Raw genomic sequence first — 14,375 nt, forward strand, 5'->3', positions numbered from 1 at the left:
TTCCACCAGTACCTGGGTTTCTGTAATTTGCATCATAACTCGGCACAACTTTCCCACGAACTACCCTCATTCGTATCAAGACGAGACCGACACATTTGCCACTGCATGACTAGATCGGAGCCATTTTTGTGTTCCTATTGAAGGCTTGTTTGAATCATTTAGTACTGGTAGGCCAGCTGCCTGGAAGAATAGAGCATCAACATTCTTGGGTATAAAAGCAACACAACAAAGAAGCACAAACGTGAACAGTCCCCAACCGCCCCTCTCCCCAGTTCTGAGAGCAAACGGACCAATAATTGTCCGATCTACATGGCTTGGGGTCAGACAGGCCAATTATTTAAAAAATTGAAAATGCCATTTATAGGCCAATCGGGCATTAATTACACCGTGGCAACAAAACTTCCATGTTTTGTGAAAATGTAAACCGCACGAAATAAAACCGCACTAATAAAATAACTGCACTCATAAACAATTTGCAGTAGAGTTCTTGATAACCGAGAAGGTATTTTTGAGCAATGTCTGCCACGTCTGACAATATTCTCTGAACATAGCTACGCCAAGCATGCGTTGGCCAATGCCGTAGCCGCATCCATACCGAAAGAATGGTTAAACAAACAGCAAAATAAAACTATACACAAATCATGTACCTGGGGATACCTGTAACTGCCCAAGCATCTTTATATGCAACCAGTGCAAGCCAGCCTATTGGCCCAAGGCTCCTGGACTCCTTGACATAGCCCGACTCATCAGCCCAGTCCGTTTCTGGAGCCACTGTTCTCAATACAGAGCACGATGCTGGATGACGAGCAACCGCGAGGTGTCTGTCCAAGCAGGTAGCCCTGTCTGAGGTCGCTGGCCTGGCCCATCACGGCATGCTCCCCGACTCGCCAAGCCTCACAATACTGGCTCGCAATGCGCCGTCCTCGATTATCTGAACCATGCCACACCATCTTGTCGGGCCTGGGTAGAGGAACAAGAGAAACATCGGAAATGAAACAGTGAGGGTTAGTGTTGATATTGAATCATTATTTGTCTTTTGTACAGCCTAGTCTGTTGGCCTACCTAGTCAAACCACTTGGGACATTGTATCGAAGGTATTATAAAGGTTTTACAAAGTACCTAGCATGTCTCGTAATTCTACATTTGGTTTCTTATCCTTCAATTTGTACAAGGGCACACAGGAGGTATATATAGATAGATAGATAGATAGATGGATGGATATAGATAGATAGAAGGATGGATATAGATAGATAGATAGATGGATATATATATATATATATATATATATATATATATATAGATATAGATAAATATGTATAGATATAGATAGACATATATAGACAGATATATATATATATATACACTGTGTATATATATATATATATATTATATAATATATATATATCAGTATATATATATATACTCGTATATATATATATATATAAAGTGAATCAAGGCACCTCCTGGCTTTAATGGTGAGCACCAGCCACGGATTATGTCTCACACGGTAAAAACTGCATAACCCGCAAGGAACCAACAGCCTGTCTGCCACCCAGACCATAGTTCCCACCAGTGCAAACCAAAACCAGGGGGTGCGGTGCGATCGTCGGAGATAATAATCAACGACATAACAGCGTGACGAGCACTGTCCCGATCTCCTGTGAACCGAAGTCCGAGACCAAAGCGTCACTTCTGTCCGTCTGTCGACAGAGTGGCCGGGCTGGCGCCTCTTGGACGGAGATGACGGTTTGGTCTAGGACTTCGGTCCACAGGCGAGATCGGGACAGTGCTCGTCACGCTGTTATGTCGTTGATTATATATATATATATATATATATATATATATATATATATATATATATATATACTAGCAGAAGTACCCGGCATTGCCGGGCGGGGGAGGGGAGGGGGAGGGGAGGGGAATGGGGGGGGGGGGAGCGAGCCCCTTGGCAAAGCAGCGATTTTTTTTTTCATAGCGTCATAGTGTTTCATAGCGTCATAGCGATTTTTTTTTCATAGCGTCATAGCGTCATAGCGTTCATAGCGTCATATCGTTCATAGCGTCATAGCGTTTCATAGCATCACAGCGATTTTTTTTTCATAGCGTCATAGCGTCATAGCGGTCATAGCGTCATAGCGTTCATAGCGTTTCATAGCGTCATAGCGATTTTTTTTTTCATAGCGTCATATCGTTCATAGCGTCATATCGTTCATAGCGTCATCACGTGATCGCTCTGAGCGAATCAGCGCCCACCTGCTCTGATTCCGTTGATTCCGTGCACTGAAATGCGCTGAGGTAAATATGAATAAAAAATATGGATCGTCAAATATTTTTGACGAGGTAAAACTGAGGTAAAATCGGCCATGTTCGTCCCACGCTCAATGGCCATGTCTATGTCAAATATCAAGCACGTAAGCCTCTCCGTTTAGGAGTCTATCGGTAACATTACACACACACACACACACACACACACACACACACACACACACAAACTGTGTTTTATATATATATATATATATATATATATATATATATATATATATATATATATATGTATATATATATATATATATATATGTATATATATATATATATATATATATATATATATATATATATATATATATATATATATATATATATACATACATATATATAGATAGATAAATATATGCCATACAACATGGCACTTCGAAAGCAAGCTGCATAAAGTTTTCCCGTTAGTTGGAGAGAGATCCCCCTTGATGTCAATTCACAACCTTAATATAAACGGCAGAGCCACTGATTTTACTCTTCGAGATGCAGCTCCTCCTGCTTGTGCAACATCTGAACAGCAGTTGCTCTATGATAAAATTCCAATATGTCAGGAAATAAGCCCACAGCAAAAAACAAACTTCCTTGCCACCTCAAGAGATCGACACAAATGGTGAACTCTTATTGCAGGTGCCTCGAGATGACTTTGAGTGTTACATTATTTACTAAATACTAAAATGTCAAACGAAAAATCATTGATGCAGCATAGGTCTTACCAGCCTGGATCAGTCAAAACGTCCTTGCCATCAAAAGACAAGATCGGCGCATTGGGCTTGAAAGGAGCAGATGATCCTGTGAAGAGTTCTTTCCAGCTGTCGAAGAGAACCTCACCCTAGGTGGATATAAGCATGGGAGAACATCAGTGTGTGTGTGTGTGTGTGGGTGGGTGGGTGGGGGGGGGGGGGGGGGGGGGGGAAGGATATTGTGAGACTTCATCTGGAATATTATGTTCAGGTTTGGTTGCCACATCTGAGGAAGCGCAAACCTGTCATAGAGAGGATTCAGCGTGGAGCGACCACATTGATTCAAAGGCTAACAAGACAAGAGCGGCTGAAGAAGATAATGAAGGGTGCAGGCAAAATAAGTGCGGAAAAGTTTTTTGCAGAATAGATAGTAATAAGGTCCAGGGCTCATCGCTTGAGAGTGAAAAATAGCAGAGTTATGACGTCATTTAAGGCAAGGGTCTTGCACTCGAGGAGTATTTAATGCATGGAATGGTTTCCCTGGAAAGGTAGTGGCGGCAGGTAGATTCAAAACTGGAATTAGATAGGTACCTAGAAGCATTGGGGGTAGAGGGCGGATATTGGCAGAAAGCATGATGGCCCTGAAGTCCTTGGATAAGATCATGACAAGATCCTCAGAGGATGTGTATTCTGTTTAATGTAAATATTTCTCCCAACTTGAAACACTAAATGAAGACGAGGTTAGTTTTATTAGAAACTAACGAAGACTGGTCATCACAAATCCATGTTAATGGACAGCTTATCCTGTTCCTTACTCAATATCCAGCATGCTCGCATGATCAGCGCATCCCAACTTCCCACGATTCGACTCACGTCCCACTAATGGAGCAGTTGCAGGTTTCTGGGATATCCAATGGGAAATGTAAAGAAAGCACTGTTCATGACGGCATGAGTAGTGCGTTAATAAGATGAGTGTTTCGCACCAAAGTTTTCCCTGTTACGTTCAGCCAGTTTTGACCTTTTGCCTCCAGTCCGCGCAATCATAAGACGACCAAAGTCGAGTCCGCATGTGAGGATCACCTGGAACATGTGGGCCCAGACTGGGCCGATAGACTGCCAAATGGACTCCAATAAAGTAGCAAATCTCCTTACAGTATTTTATTTTCTGCCATAAATATACATCGAAGATGTTACCTTCGCTTTCCTGATGATGTAGCATAAATTTGAAGTTTTTCTTATTTGCAAAGTTATATTTTCACATCAAGGTGCAATGGATAGAGATTAACCAGACTTGGTGGTGTTAATGGTTGGGGCGTCCACTCCGAGTCTGGGAGGTCAGAAGTTCAAACCCTGGCCGAGTCATACCAAAGACTTAAAATATGGCACGTGCTGCTTCCTTGCTAGGCGTTCGGGTTTAAGAGGTTAAGAGCACGGTCAATCCCCATAAGTCGGCATCTATGAGGAGTAAATTCCTCCTGAGGAAATGCCCCATTGAATGCGGTGAGAAAAGAAGAACGATTGGTGTTGTGACGTCGCTGGTACCCAGAGTATACCAGGAAGTGACAGCACTTCCCCCAAGCTCAGTGGTTGTGTTTGTCTCGTCAGTATTTCTATGTGTGTGTGTGAGATGTGCGAGATGTGTGAGTGGAAGCTGCATTATGTGTTGTGTGTGTGTGTGTTGTGTGTGTGTCTGGCTGTGAGGAATTATGAAAAAGTATCTGTGGTAATTTATATATTGTACAATTTAATTTTTAAAAGGCTCTGCTGGCTAAACATTTGCATGGGCTCCGCCTATTTGGTATACACTTAGCATAGCGTTTAACGTCAATCTGAGGGTCTCCCAGTTTAACGTTAATCTGACGGTCGCCCAGTTTAACGTCAATCTGAGGGTTGCCCAGTTTAACGTCAATCTGAGGGTTTCCCAGTTTAACGTAAATCTGAGGGTCTCCCAGTTTAACGTAAATCTGATGGTCGCCCAGTTTGACGTCAATCTGATGGTCTCCCAGTTTAACGTTAATCTGACGGTCGCCCAGTTGAACGTCAATCTGAGGGTCGCCCAGTTTAACGTTAATCTGACGGTCGCCCAGTTTAACGTCAATCTGAGGGTTGCCCAGTTTAACGTCAATCTGAGGGTTTCCCAGTTTAACGTAAATCTGAGGGTCTCCCAGTTTAACATAAATCTGACGGTCGCCCAGTTTAACGTCAATCTGAGGGTTGCCCAGTTTAACGTCAATCTGAGGGTTTCCCAGTTTAACGTAAATCTGAGGGTCTCCCAGTTTAACATAAATCTGAGGGTCGCCCAGTTGAACGTCAATCTGAGGGTCGCCCAGTTTGACGTCAATCTGAGGGTCGCCCAGTTTGACGTCAATCTGACGGTCGCCCAGTTTGACGTCAATCTGACGGTTGCCCAGTTTAACGTCAATCTGAGGGTTTCCCAGTTTAACGTAAATCTGATGGTCTCCCAGTTTAACGTCAATCTGAGGGTCTCCCAGTTTAACGTAAATCTGATGGTCGCCCAGTTTGACGTCAATCTGATGGTCTCCCAGTTTAACGTTAATCTGACGGTCGCCCAGTTTAACGTCAATCTGAGGGTCTCCCAGTTTGACGTCAATCTGATGGTCTCCCAGTTTAACGTTAATCTGATGGTCGCCCAGTTGAACGTCAATCTGAGGGTCGCTCAGTTTAATATCAATCTGAGGGTCGCCCAGTTGAACGTCAATCTGAGGGTCACTCAGTTGAACGTCAATCTGATGGTCGCCCAGTTTGACGTCAATCTGAGGGTCACTCAGTTGAACGTCAATCTGATGGTCGCCCAGTTTGACGTCAATCTGAGGGTCACTCAGTTTAACGTAAATCTGATGGTCGCCCAGTTTGACGTCAATCTGATGGTCTCCCAGTTTAACGTTAATCTGACGGTCGCCCAGTTGAACGTCAATCTGAGGGTCGCTCAGTTTAATATCAATCTGAGGGTCGCCCAGTTGAACGTCAATCTGAGGGTCACTCAGTTGAACGTCAATCTGAGGGTCGCCCAGTTTAATATCAATCTGAGGGTCGCTCAGTTTAATATCAATCTGAGGGTCGCTCAGTTTAATATCAATCTGAGGGTCGCTCAGTTTAATATCAATCTGAGGGTCGCTCAGTTTAATATCAATCTGAGGGTCGCTCAGTTTAATATCAATCTGAGGGTCGCTCAGTTTAATATCAATCTGAGGGTCGCTCAGTTTAATATCAATCTGAGGGTCGCTCAGTTTAATATCAATCTGAGGGTCACCCAGTTGAACGTCAATCTGTGGGTCACCCAGTTTAATATCAATCTGAGGGTCGCCCAGTTGAACGTCAATCTGAGGGTCGCCCAGTTTGGTGTCAATCTGAGGGTCGCTCAGTTTAATATCAATCTGAGGATCGCCCTGTTTAACGTCAATCTGAGGGTCGCCCAGTTTAACGTCAATCTGAGGATCGCCCAGTTTAACGTCAATCTGAGGATCGCCCAGTTTAACGTCAATCGGAGGGTCGCCCAGTTTAACGTCAATCTGAGGATCGCTCAGTTTAACGTCAATCTGAGGGTCGCTCAGTTTAATATCAATCTGAGGGTCGCCCAGTTTAACGTCAATCGGAGGGTCGCCCAGTTTAACGTCAATCTGAGGATCGCCCAGTTTAACGTCAATCTGAGGGTCGCCCAGTTTAACGTCAATCGGAGGGTCGCCCAGTTTAACGTCAATCTGAGGATCGCCCAGTTTAACGTCAATCTGAGGGTCGCTCAGTTTAATATCAATCTGAGGGTCGCCCAGTTTAACGTCAATCTGAGGGTCGCCCAGTTGAACGTCAATCTGAGGGTCGCCCAGTTTAACGTCAATCTGAGGGTCGCTCAGTTTAATGTCAATCTGAGGGTCGCTCAGTTTAATATCAATCTGAGGGTCGCTCAGTTTAATATCAATCTGAGGGTCGCTCAGTTTAATATCAATCTGAGGGTCGCTCAGTTTAATATCAATCTGAGGGTCGCTCAGTTTAATATCAATCTGAGGGTCGCTCAGTTTAATATCAATCTGAGGGTCGCCCAGTTTGGCGTCAATCTGAGGGTCGCCCAGTTGAACGTCAATCTGAGGGTCGCTCAGTTTAATATCAATCTGAGGGTCGCTCAGTTTAATATCAATCTGAGGGTCGCTCAGTTTAATATCAATCTGAGGGTCGCCCAGTTTGGCGTCAATCTGAGGGTCGCTCAGTTTAATATCAATCTGAGGGTCGCCCAGTTGAACGTCAATCTGAGGGTCGCCCAGTTTGGCGTCAATCTGAGGGTCGCTCAGTTTAATATCAATCTGAGGGTCGCCCATTTTAACGTCAATCTGAGGATCGCCCAGTTTAACGTCAATCTGAGGGTCGCTCAGTTTAATATCAATCTGATGGTCGCCCAGTTTAACGTCAATCTGAGGGTCGCCCAGTTGAACGTCAATCTGAGGGTCGCCCAGTTTAACGTCAATCTGAGGGTCGCTCAGTTTAATATCAATCTGAGGGTCGCTCAGTTTTTTTTTTTTTTTTTTTTTTTTTTTTTTTTTTTTTTTTTTTTTGTATACAGTATCGAGGCTCGTGAAAGAGCGAACATTAATCACACAGAAAGACAAACCGACACATAAAACATATAACATAGGGAGCGGTAGACAAGATGGGGAGAGAGGGGGAAGGACACAAACACAACATTTGAGAGCAGGGACCGAGAGACATGGAGACATCGAGAGATCTGAGAGAGGGCGAGGGCTTTAGGGGGGGGGGGGCGTGGGAAGGGGGCAGTGGGAGAGGTATAAAACATATGGACACTGCCAGGACTTCCAGGAAAGAAGTTGGAATTTCAAACAAGGTGGATCTGGGGTGAATTAGCGGGGGTAGAAAAGATCAAGGTTTTGGATGGGGGAAGATAAGAGATGGTGGTGAACAGCTGTTTTAAAGACCTGGAGGGAGGAGTGGGATTGAAGGGAGTGAGGGAGTTTGTTCCAGAGGCGGGAGAAAAGAGGAATGAAAGAGTGAAGGTGAGCGGAGAGCCGAGATTTCGGCAGTTTAACCATCAGAGGGTTGCTGGCAGATCTTGTGCGACCTGTAGGAATATTTGGGGGACAGAGCACAGAGAGAGCTGGGGGTGCAAGGCCGGAGAGGAGTCGGTAGAAGACAGAAAGACCACCTACCTGCCTGCGGTGAGTGAGTGAAAGGCCCTCAGAGATAGCTTCATCGCGGGAGATTCCAATAATTCTGAAAGCTTTGGTTTCAACAGCGTGAAGCCGAGCTAGGTGTGAGGCAGGAGCACCGGCCCATAGGGGAGAACAGTATTCCATTGAGCTGCGGATGAAAGCCTTGTATGTGGTGAGGAGCTCAGGTGTGCCGAGGAAGGACTTCGCACGACGGAGGATGCCCAGTCGGCGACTGGCTTTGGAGGCCAGCTTGGAAATGTGGTTTTCCCAAGAAAGATCATGGCAGATAGTGAGACCCAAAATCTTGAGCGACAGAACTTCTTGGAGAGGATTGTTGAGAAAGTAGATGGGAGGGTTGTCCAGTCGATCTTTTCGGAGAGACATAGTAAGAGTGTGAGATTTGTCAGGATTGAAAGACATGTTCCACTTGTTTGACCAGTCTGTGATTTTGTCCAGGTCTTCAGAGAGTGAGGAGGCAGCAGACTGCCGATCTGAGGGAAGAGGAATGGAGCGGCAGAGAGTGGAGTCATCAGCAAAGAGATAGAGAGGATTTTCGAGAGAGTCAGAGAGATCATTGATGAAGACCAGAAAAAGCACGGGGCCCAGAACACTGCCTTGGGGAACTCCAGCCTGAACAGGAAGAGGAGATGAGAGAAACCCATTCAGGGCCACACGTTGACGACGATTAGAGAGGAAGTCCGCCAGCCATGCGTGGAGATTTCCATGGATACCAAAAGAGGAGAGTTTGGTGAGCAGAGCGGGGTGCCAGACCGTGTCGAAGGCACGTGATATGTCGAGGGAGACAGCTCTAATTTCCTGTTTGGCATTGAGGACCTCCATCCATTGTTGAGACAGCAGAAGCAGCATGTCCAGAGTAGAGTGACCTGGTCTGAAACCAAATTGATGATCAGAGATCAAGCCATTGGAGAAGAGGAAAGATTTCATATCAGAAGCAATGATGGATTCCATGACTTTGCTGATAATTGGGAGAAGGCTGATTGGTCTGTAGTTGCTAGGATCTGTTTTTGCACCTTTTTTGTGCAAAGCGGTGATGTTGGCTGATTTCCAAGCAGATGGCAGTTGACCTTGAGCAAAAGAGAGGGTGAAGAGAACAGAGAGAGGGTGAGATAGAGCAGCAGAGCAGGATTTTAGGACCCGTGGGCTGATGCCGTCGGGTCCAGTTGCAGAATCAGAGTCAAGGGTTGACAGAAACTTTTCCACCTTGTCAGGAGGAAAGGACACGGAGTCCAGGAGCAGCAGGGTACGACTGGGTATGGTGGGTACAGAGAGGGATGGGTTTGGGACACAAGATTTAGAGGCAAACACAGAGTTGAGGCATTCAGCTTTTTCACGTGCGGAGTCAGCTGTGTAGCCGTTTGAGGTAAGGGAGGGGATGGAGGGGGAACAAACACCAGAAACGGATTTGACCAGACGCCACCAGGATTTGGAAGAGGGAGACAGATAAGAGAGTTCGGTCTTGAGAACGGAGAGATATTGTTTCCTGGCTCTCCTGAGGGTGGACACACACTTGTTTCGGGCTTTGTGAAAGGAAATGAGATTTCCTTCCGTTGGATTTGCTTTCCAGGAGACGAAGGCAAGTTGTTTCTGGGCAACAGCCTCACCACAAGATTCCGTGTACCATGGACGGGAGGAAGGGTATGACAACTGAAGACGAGATGGGATAAATCTGTGCATGAGAGAGAGCAATTTACTTTGGAAGAATTCCCAGGATGAGTTGATGTCAGAGGTGGTAGAGATGGGAGACCAGTCCAGATGATTGATGGCTGCTTGAAGACCGTGCCAGTTGGCCTGAGTGAAATGCCAGACTCGTCGACGCTGAGCAGGCTCCCTGAGGATGGTCAGAGAGATGTCCACTTTAACAAGGACATGATCAGATGTTCCGATCGGAGCAGAAGAAGAGCAGCAGACATTTTCAGGGAAGTTAGTCATAACCAAGTCCAGAAGAGAAGATGTTCCGTTGACTGAGATCCGGGTCGGGAAATTGACAGATTGTGTCAGTCCCAGTGAGTCGCAGAAGTCCTTTGCTGAGGAGCCATGGCTGGTGAGAGAGGTACCCACACCCAGCCAACTGGCATGATGACAGTTGAAATCACCACATATGAGGAAGAGAGAGTTGGGATGAGTAGATAGAAGTTGGTCCATATCATCAGACAGCGAGATGTAGATGGAGTCATCACTGTTTGGTGGACGGTACAACACACATATGAACAAGAGGTGGGAGCGAAGGGGAAGCCGTAGCCAGAGGTATTCCTGGGGGTGAGGTGGAGAGAGTGCAGTGCAGGGCGAGTGAGGAAGAGAGTTTTTGATAAAGATAGCAACCCCGCCTCCAGGACGAGGCTCAGGTCTATCATACCGGAGGAGGGAGTAGCCCGGGAGAGATACTATGGAATCAGAGACATCATAAAGGAGGAAAGTTTCTGTTAAGCAGATCACGTCTGGTTTGACAGAAGCAACCTGTATGGAGAGATCGGTTAAGTTTGAACGAAGGCCCCGGATGTTTGAGGTCCATACCGTTAATGAAGAGGAAGGGGGAGCATCAGATACAGAACAGGGGGGAGGAGGGGTAGGGTAAGATGTGGAAGAGGTGGAAGAGGTAGGGAGAGCTGTTGAAGGTGTGTCAGAGATTTCAGAATAGCTCGGAGAAAGGGAAGGATGGGGCGGACAAAAGGTTTGATGGTGATTGGGCGAGCCACAATGAGGTGTTATTTGAGGAGGGGGAAGAGCGAGGCAGAAGGTTGGGGGAGATGGAGGTGAGAGTTTGAAGGGGGAAGAAGCAGGGAGGACGCTTTGAGGAGGGGGAGTGAGCGGGGGGAAATTGAGAAGCAATGAGGGTGGGGAGATTTGAAGGGGAGGGGTGAGGGGGGAGTTTGGGAGGGAAGGGACAAGGGGAGGGATTTGAAAGGGATGGGATATGGGGGAGATTTGGAGGGGAGGGGTGAGGCAGGATTCTAGGAGGGGAGGGGCGAGGGGGCGTCTTGGCGGGGAGGGGTGAGGGGGTAGTTTAGGAGGGAGGGGGCAAGGGGGGAGATTTGAAAGGGATGGGTGATGGGGAAGATTTGGAGGGGAGGGGTGATGGGGAAGATTTGGAGGGGAGGGGATATGGGGAAGATTTGGAGGGGAGGGGTGAGATTGGATTTTTGAAAGTGTACGATTTATGGGAAACGAACATTTTTTGCAAAATGAGTTTCTTGTGACCTTCGAGTTAAAAATACGTTTAAGGACGCTGGATGGAGGATGGAGTGCAGGAGAGTTTAGGGAATGTAGAACAAAGGCACTATAGGAGATGGATATTTTTTTTGGGATGAATTGATTTGGTGAGCAAGTCGAAAGCAGCCTTTTAAAGAAGAAGAAGAAAAAGGTGTTATAAAATATGACGGAATACATAACTTGAGGGGAAAGTGTAAACATTGAAGGTTAATGAGTGAAAACTATCTGGGGAAATGGGGGAGAAACACGTGGTCGAAGAACGAACGAACGAATAAGAATGAATAAACGAATGAGAACAGAGAAGGAAATGTTTTTTTTTTTTTTTTTTTGAGTTGAGATTTACACAAGGAAGTAGGCTATGGGTGAAAAGACTGGGAATACAGAGAACGAAAGTTATTGGATCACAAACGACGGACCACTGAGAGAAAAACAAAGCCTCAAGGTTGTACAGTGCACACTGTACAAGGCCTTGCTCGCGACACGGCAAACAGACGATCAATTTATGAAAGATAAACACCGAGAAACAACCAAAGTTGCACACAATAACTTCACACACCGAAAGATAAATACAGTTTCGACAAAATACAATTGTGAACAGACTTAACTTCGAAAAACGTGGAGACCGTGTGGAGCTTCGAAAATCCCTGCCGCCGTCTCCAAGATCTCGCGAGATCTCGAAGGTCGCTCAGTTTAACGTCAATCTGAGGGTCGCCCAGTTTAACGTCAATCTGAGGGTCGCTCAGTTTAATATCAATCTGAGGGTCGCTCAGTTTAATATCAATCTGAGGGTCGCTCAGTTTAATATCAATCTGAGGGTCGCTCAGTTTAATATCAATCTGAGGGTCGCTCAGTTTAATATCAATCTGAGTGTCGCTCAGTTTAATATCAATCTGAGGGTCGCTCAGTTTAATATCAATCTGAGGGTCGCTCAGTTTAATATCAATCTGAGGGTCGCTCAGTTTAATATCAATCTGAGGGTCGCCCAGTTTAATATCAATCTGAGGGTCGCTCAGTTTAATATCAATCTGAGGGTCGCTCAGTTTAATATCAATCTGAGGGTCGCTCAGTTTAATATCAATCTGAGGGTCGCTCAGTTTAATATCAATCTGAGGGTCGCTCAGTTTAATATCAATCTGAGGGTCGCTCAGTTTAATATCAATCTGAGGGTCGCCCAATTTGGCGTCAATCTGAGGGTCGCCCAGTTTAACGTCAATCTGAGGGTCGCTCAGTTTAATATCAATCTGAGGGTCGCTCAGTTTAATATCAATCTGAGGGTCGCTCAGTTTAATATCAATCTGAGGGTCGCCCAGTTTGGCGTCAATCTGAGGGTCGCTCAGTTTAATATCAATCTGAGGGTCGCCCAGTTGAACGTCAATCTGAGGGTCGCCCAGTTTGGCGTCAATCTGAGGGTCGCTCAGTTTAATATCAATCTGAGGGTCGCCCAGTTTGGCGTCAATCTGAGGGTCGCCCAGTTTAATATCAATCTGAGGGTCGCTCAGTTTAATATCAATCTGAGGGTCGCTCAGTTTAATATCAATCTGAGGGTCGCTCAGTTTAATATCAATCTGAGGGTCGCCCAGTTTGGCGTCAATCTGAGGGTCGCTCAGTTTAATATCAATCTGAGGGTCGCCCAGTTGAACGTCAATCTGAGGGTCGCCCAGTTTGGCGTCAATCTGAGGGTCGCTCAGTTTAATATCAATCTGAGGGTCGCCCAGTTTGGCGTCAATCTGAGGGTCGCTCAGTTTAATATCAATCTGAGGGTCGCCCAGTTGAACGTCAATATGAGGGTCGCTCAGTTTAATATCAATCTGAGGATCGCCCAGTTTAACGTCAATCTGAGGGTCGCTCAGTTTAACGTCAATCTGAGGGTCGCTCAGTTTAATATCAATCTGAGGGTCGCCCAGTTTAACGTCAATCTCCCGGTCTCCCAGTGAGAGTCGCCCAGGTTGATCAGCCTTGGCAGCGCAGAGGTAATTGTACATACCTCAAGGCCATCCTGCCAGCCCTTGAAATCACTAATTCTCATGCTCTCGTTCAAGTTAAAAGACCCCTTATCGATGTAAATACTCAAATTACGATTAAAACTAACAACTGTATACAGATAACAGGCGCAAGCCTTGCTGGACACAATGTCTCACCCTGAGGTTGACGACAGGTATGGACTTCCGGTCCCTTCTGCGAACAACAGAGGCCAGGTCCTGGACTTTTGAAGACAGGAAGGCCCGATAGGTTCCGAGGAGACCCACTTCTTGTGCTTGCTGGAAGCACTGGAAGTCGGTGCCACGAATCCCCCTCATGTTCCCAACTTGTGGGGTGTTTAGTGCAATGAGATGTAGCTGCGGAGGAAGGGAAGCACCTCATCATTTGATGCAGCAAATGGAATTACCTCACACAGTGAAAATATTTCGGCCACAAAACTTCCGTATAGTTACAAATGGTGGAAGGGAATCAAATCGGCTCTCCTTATAGTCCTTGAGCCAACCGGCCATTTTTTGAAGTGAATGCTCCGGGGGGGGGAGTAATTCGCATTATGATTTTCCATTAGACCAATGTCTCAAGTGTCAGAAAAGGTGTGATGGACATCTGAGAACGGTAGCTTAGTGCCCGGATGGACGCCATCTTTGAAACCACCCAGCTCGAAAATGCCCATTTGGTGGGGTACATTGTTGCACGTGTATCTGGACTTCTATACTAGCTATCGATGTGCGGTTGACGACTAAATATACGTCCGATGTGTACCGTCTAAATAAAAAATAATATGAAGCATTTTGTTTTAGATTAATTATTATAAAAATCAATTATCGAAAAAAAATCATATATTTTTCAATATTTTATTATTAGACTTGTACTTTTTTTAGTGAAACAACACTGGTATGATTTTCCAAATTATGCATTGTGCTACACCGTTTATCTGTCTATAAAAATAACTCAAAAACTAAAACATATCATCCACCACGAGTGTACACAAAAAATATAT

At 45.7% G+C, this 14,375-nt stretch overlaps 1 protein-coding gene across 2 annotated transcripts in view; it reads right to left on the reverse strand.

The window, feature by feature from the left end:
- Positions 1-14,375, reverse strand: part of LOC137434383 (uncharacterized) — a 175,722-nt gene continuing 161,347 nt past the window's right edge. For both annotated transcript variants that reach the window (XM_068127326.2, XM_068127325.2), the window contains exons 40-42: positions 13,537-13,734; positions 3,030-3,145; positions 1-960 (exon numbers count right to left, since the gene is read on the reverse strand). In XM_068127326.2, coding sequence (XP_067983427.2) covers positions 747-960; positions 3,030-3,145; positions 13,537-13,734 — 528 coding nt within the window. In that variant the 3' untranslated portion in view covers positions 1-746. The remainder of the gene's footprint in view (positions 961-3,029; positions 3,146-13,536; positions 13,735-14,375) is intronic.

Source organism: Myxine glutinosa, chromosome 10 (genome assembly GCF_964187855.1).
Source record: "Myxine glutinosa chromosome 10, kmMyxGlut1.1, whole genome shotgun sequence".
NCBI classification, from domain to species: domain Eukaryota; kingdom Metazoa; phylum Chordata; class Myxini; order Myxiniformes; family Myxinidae; genus Myxine; species Myxine glutinosa.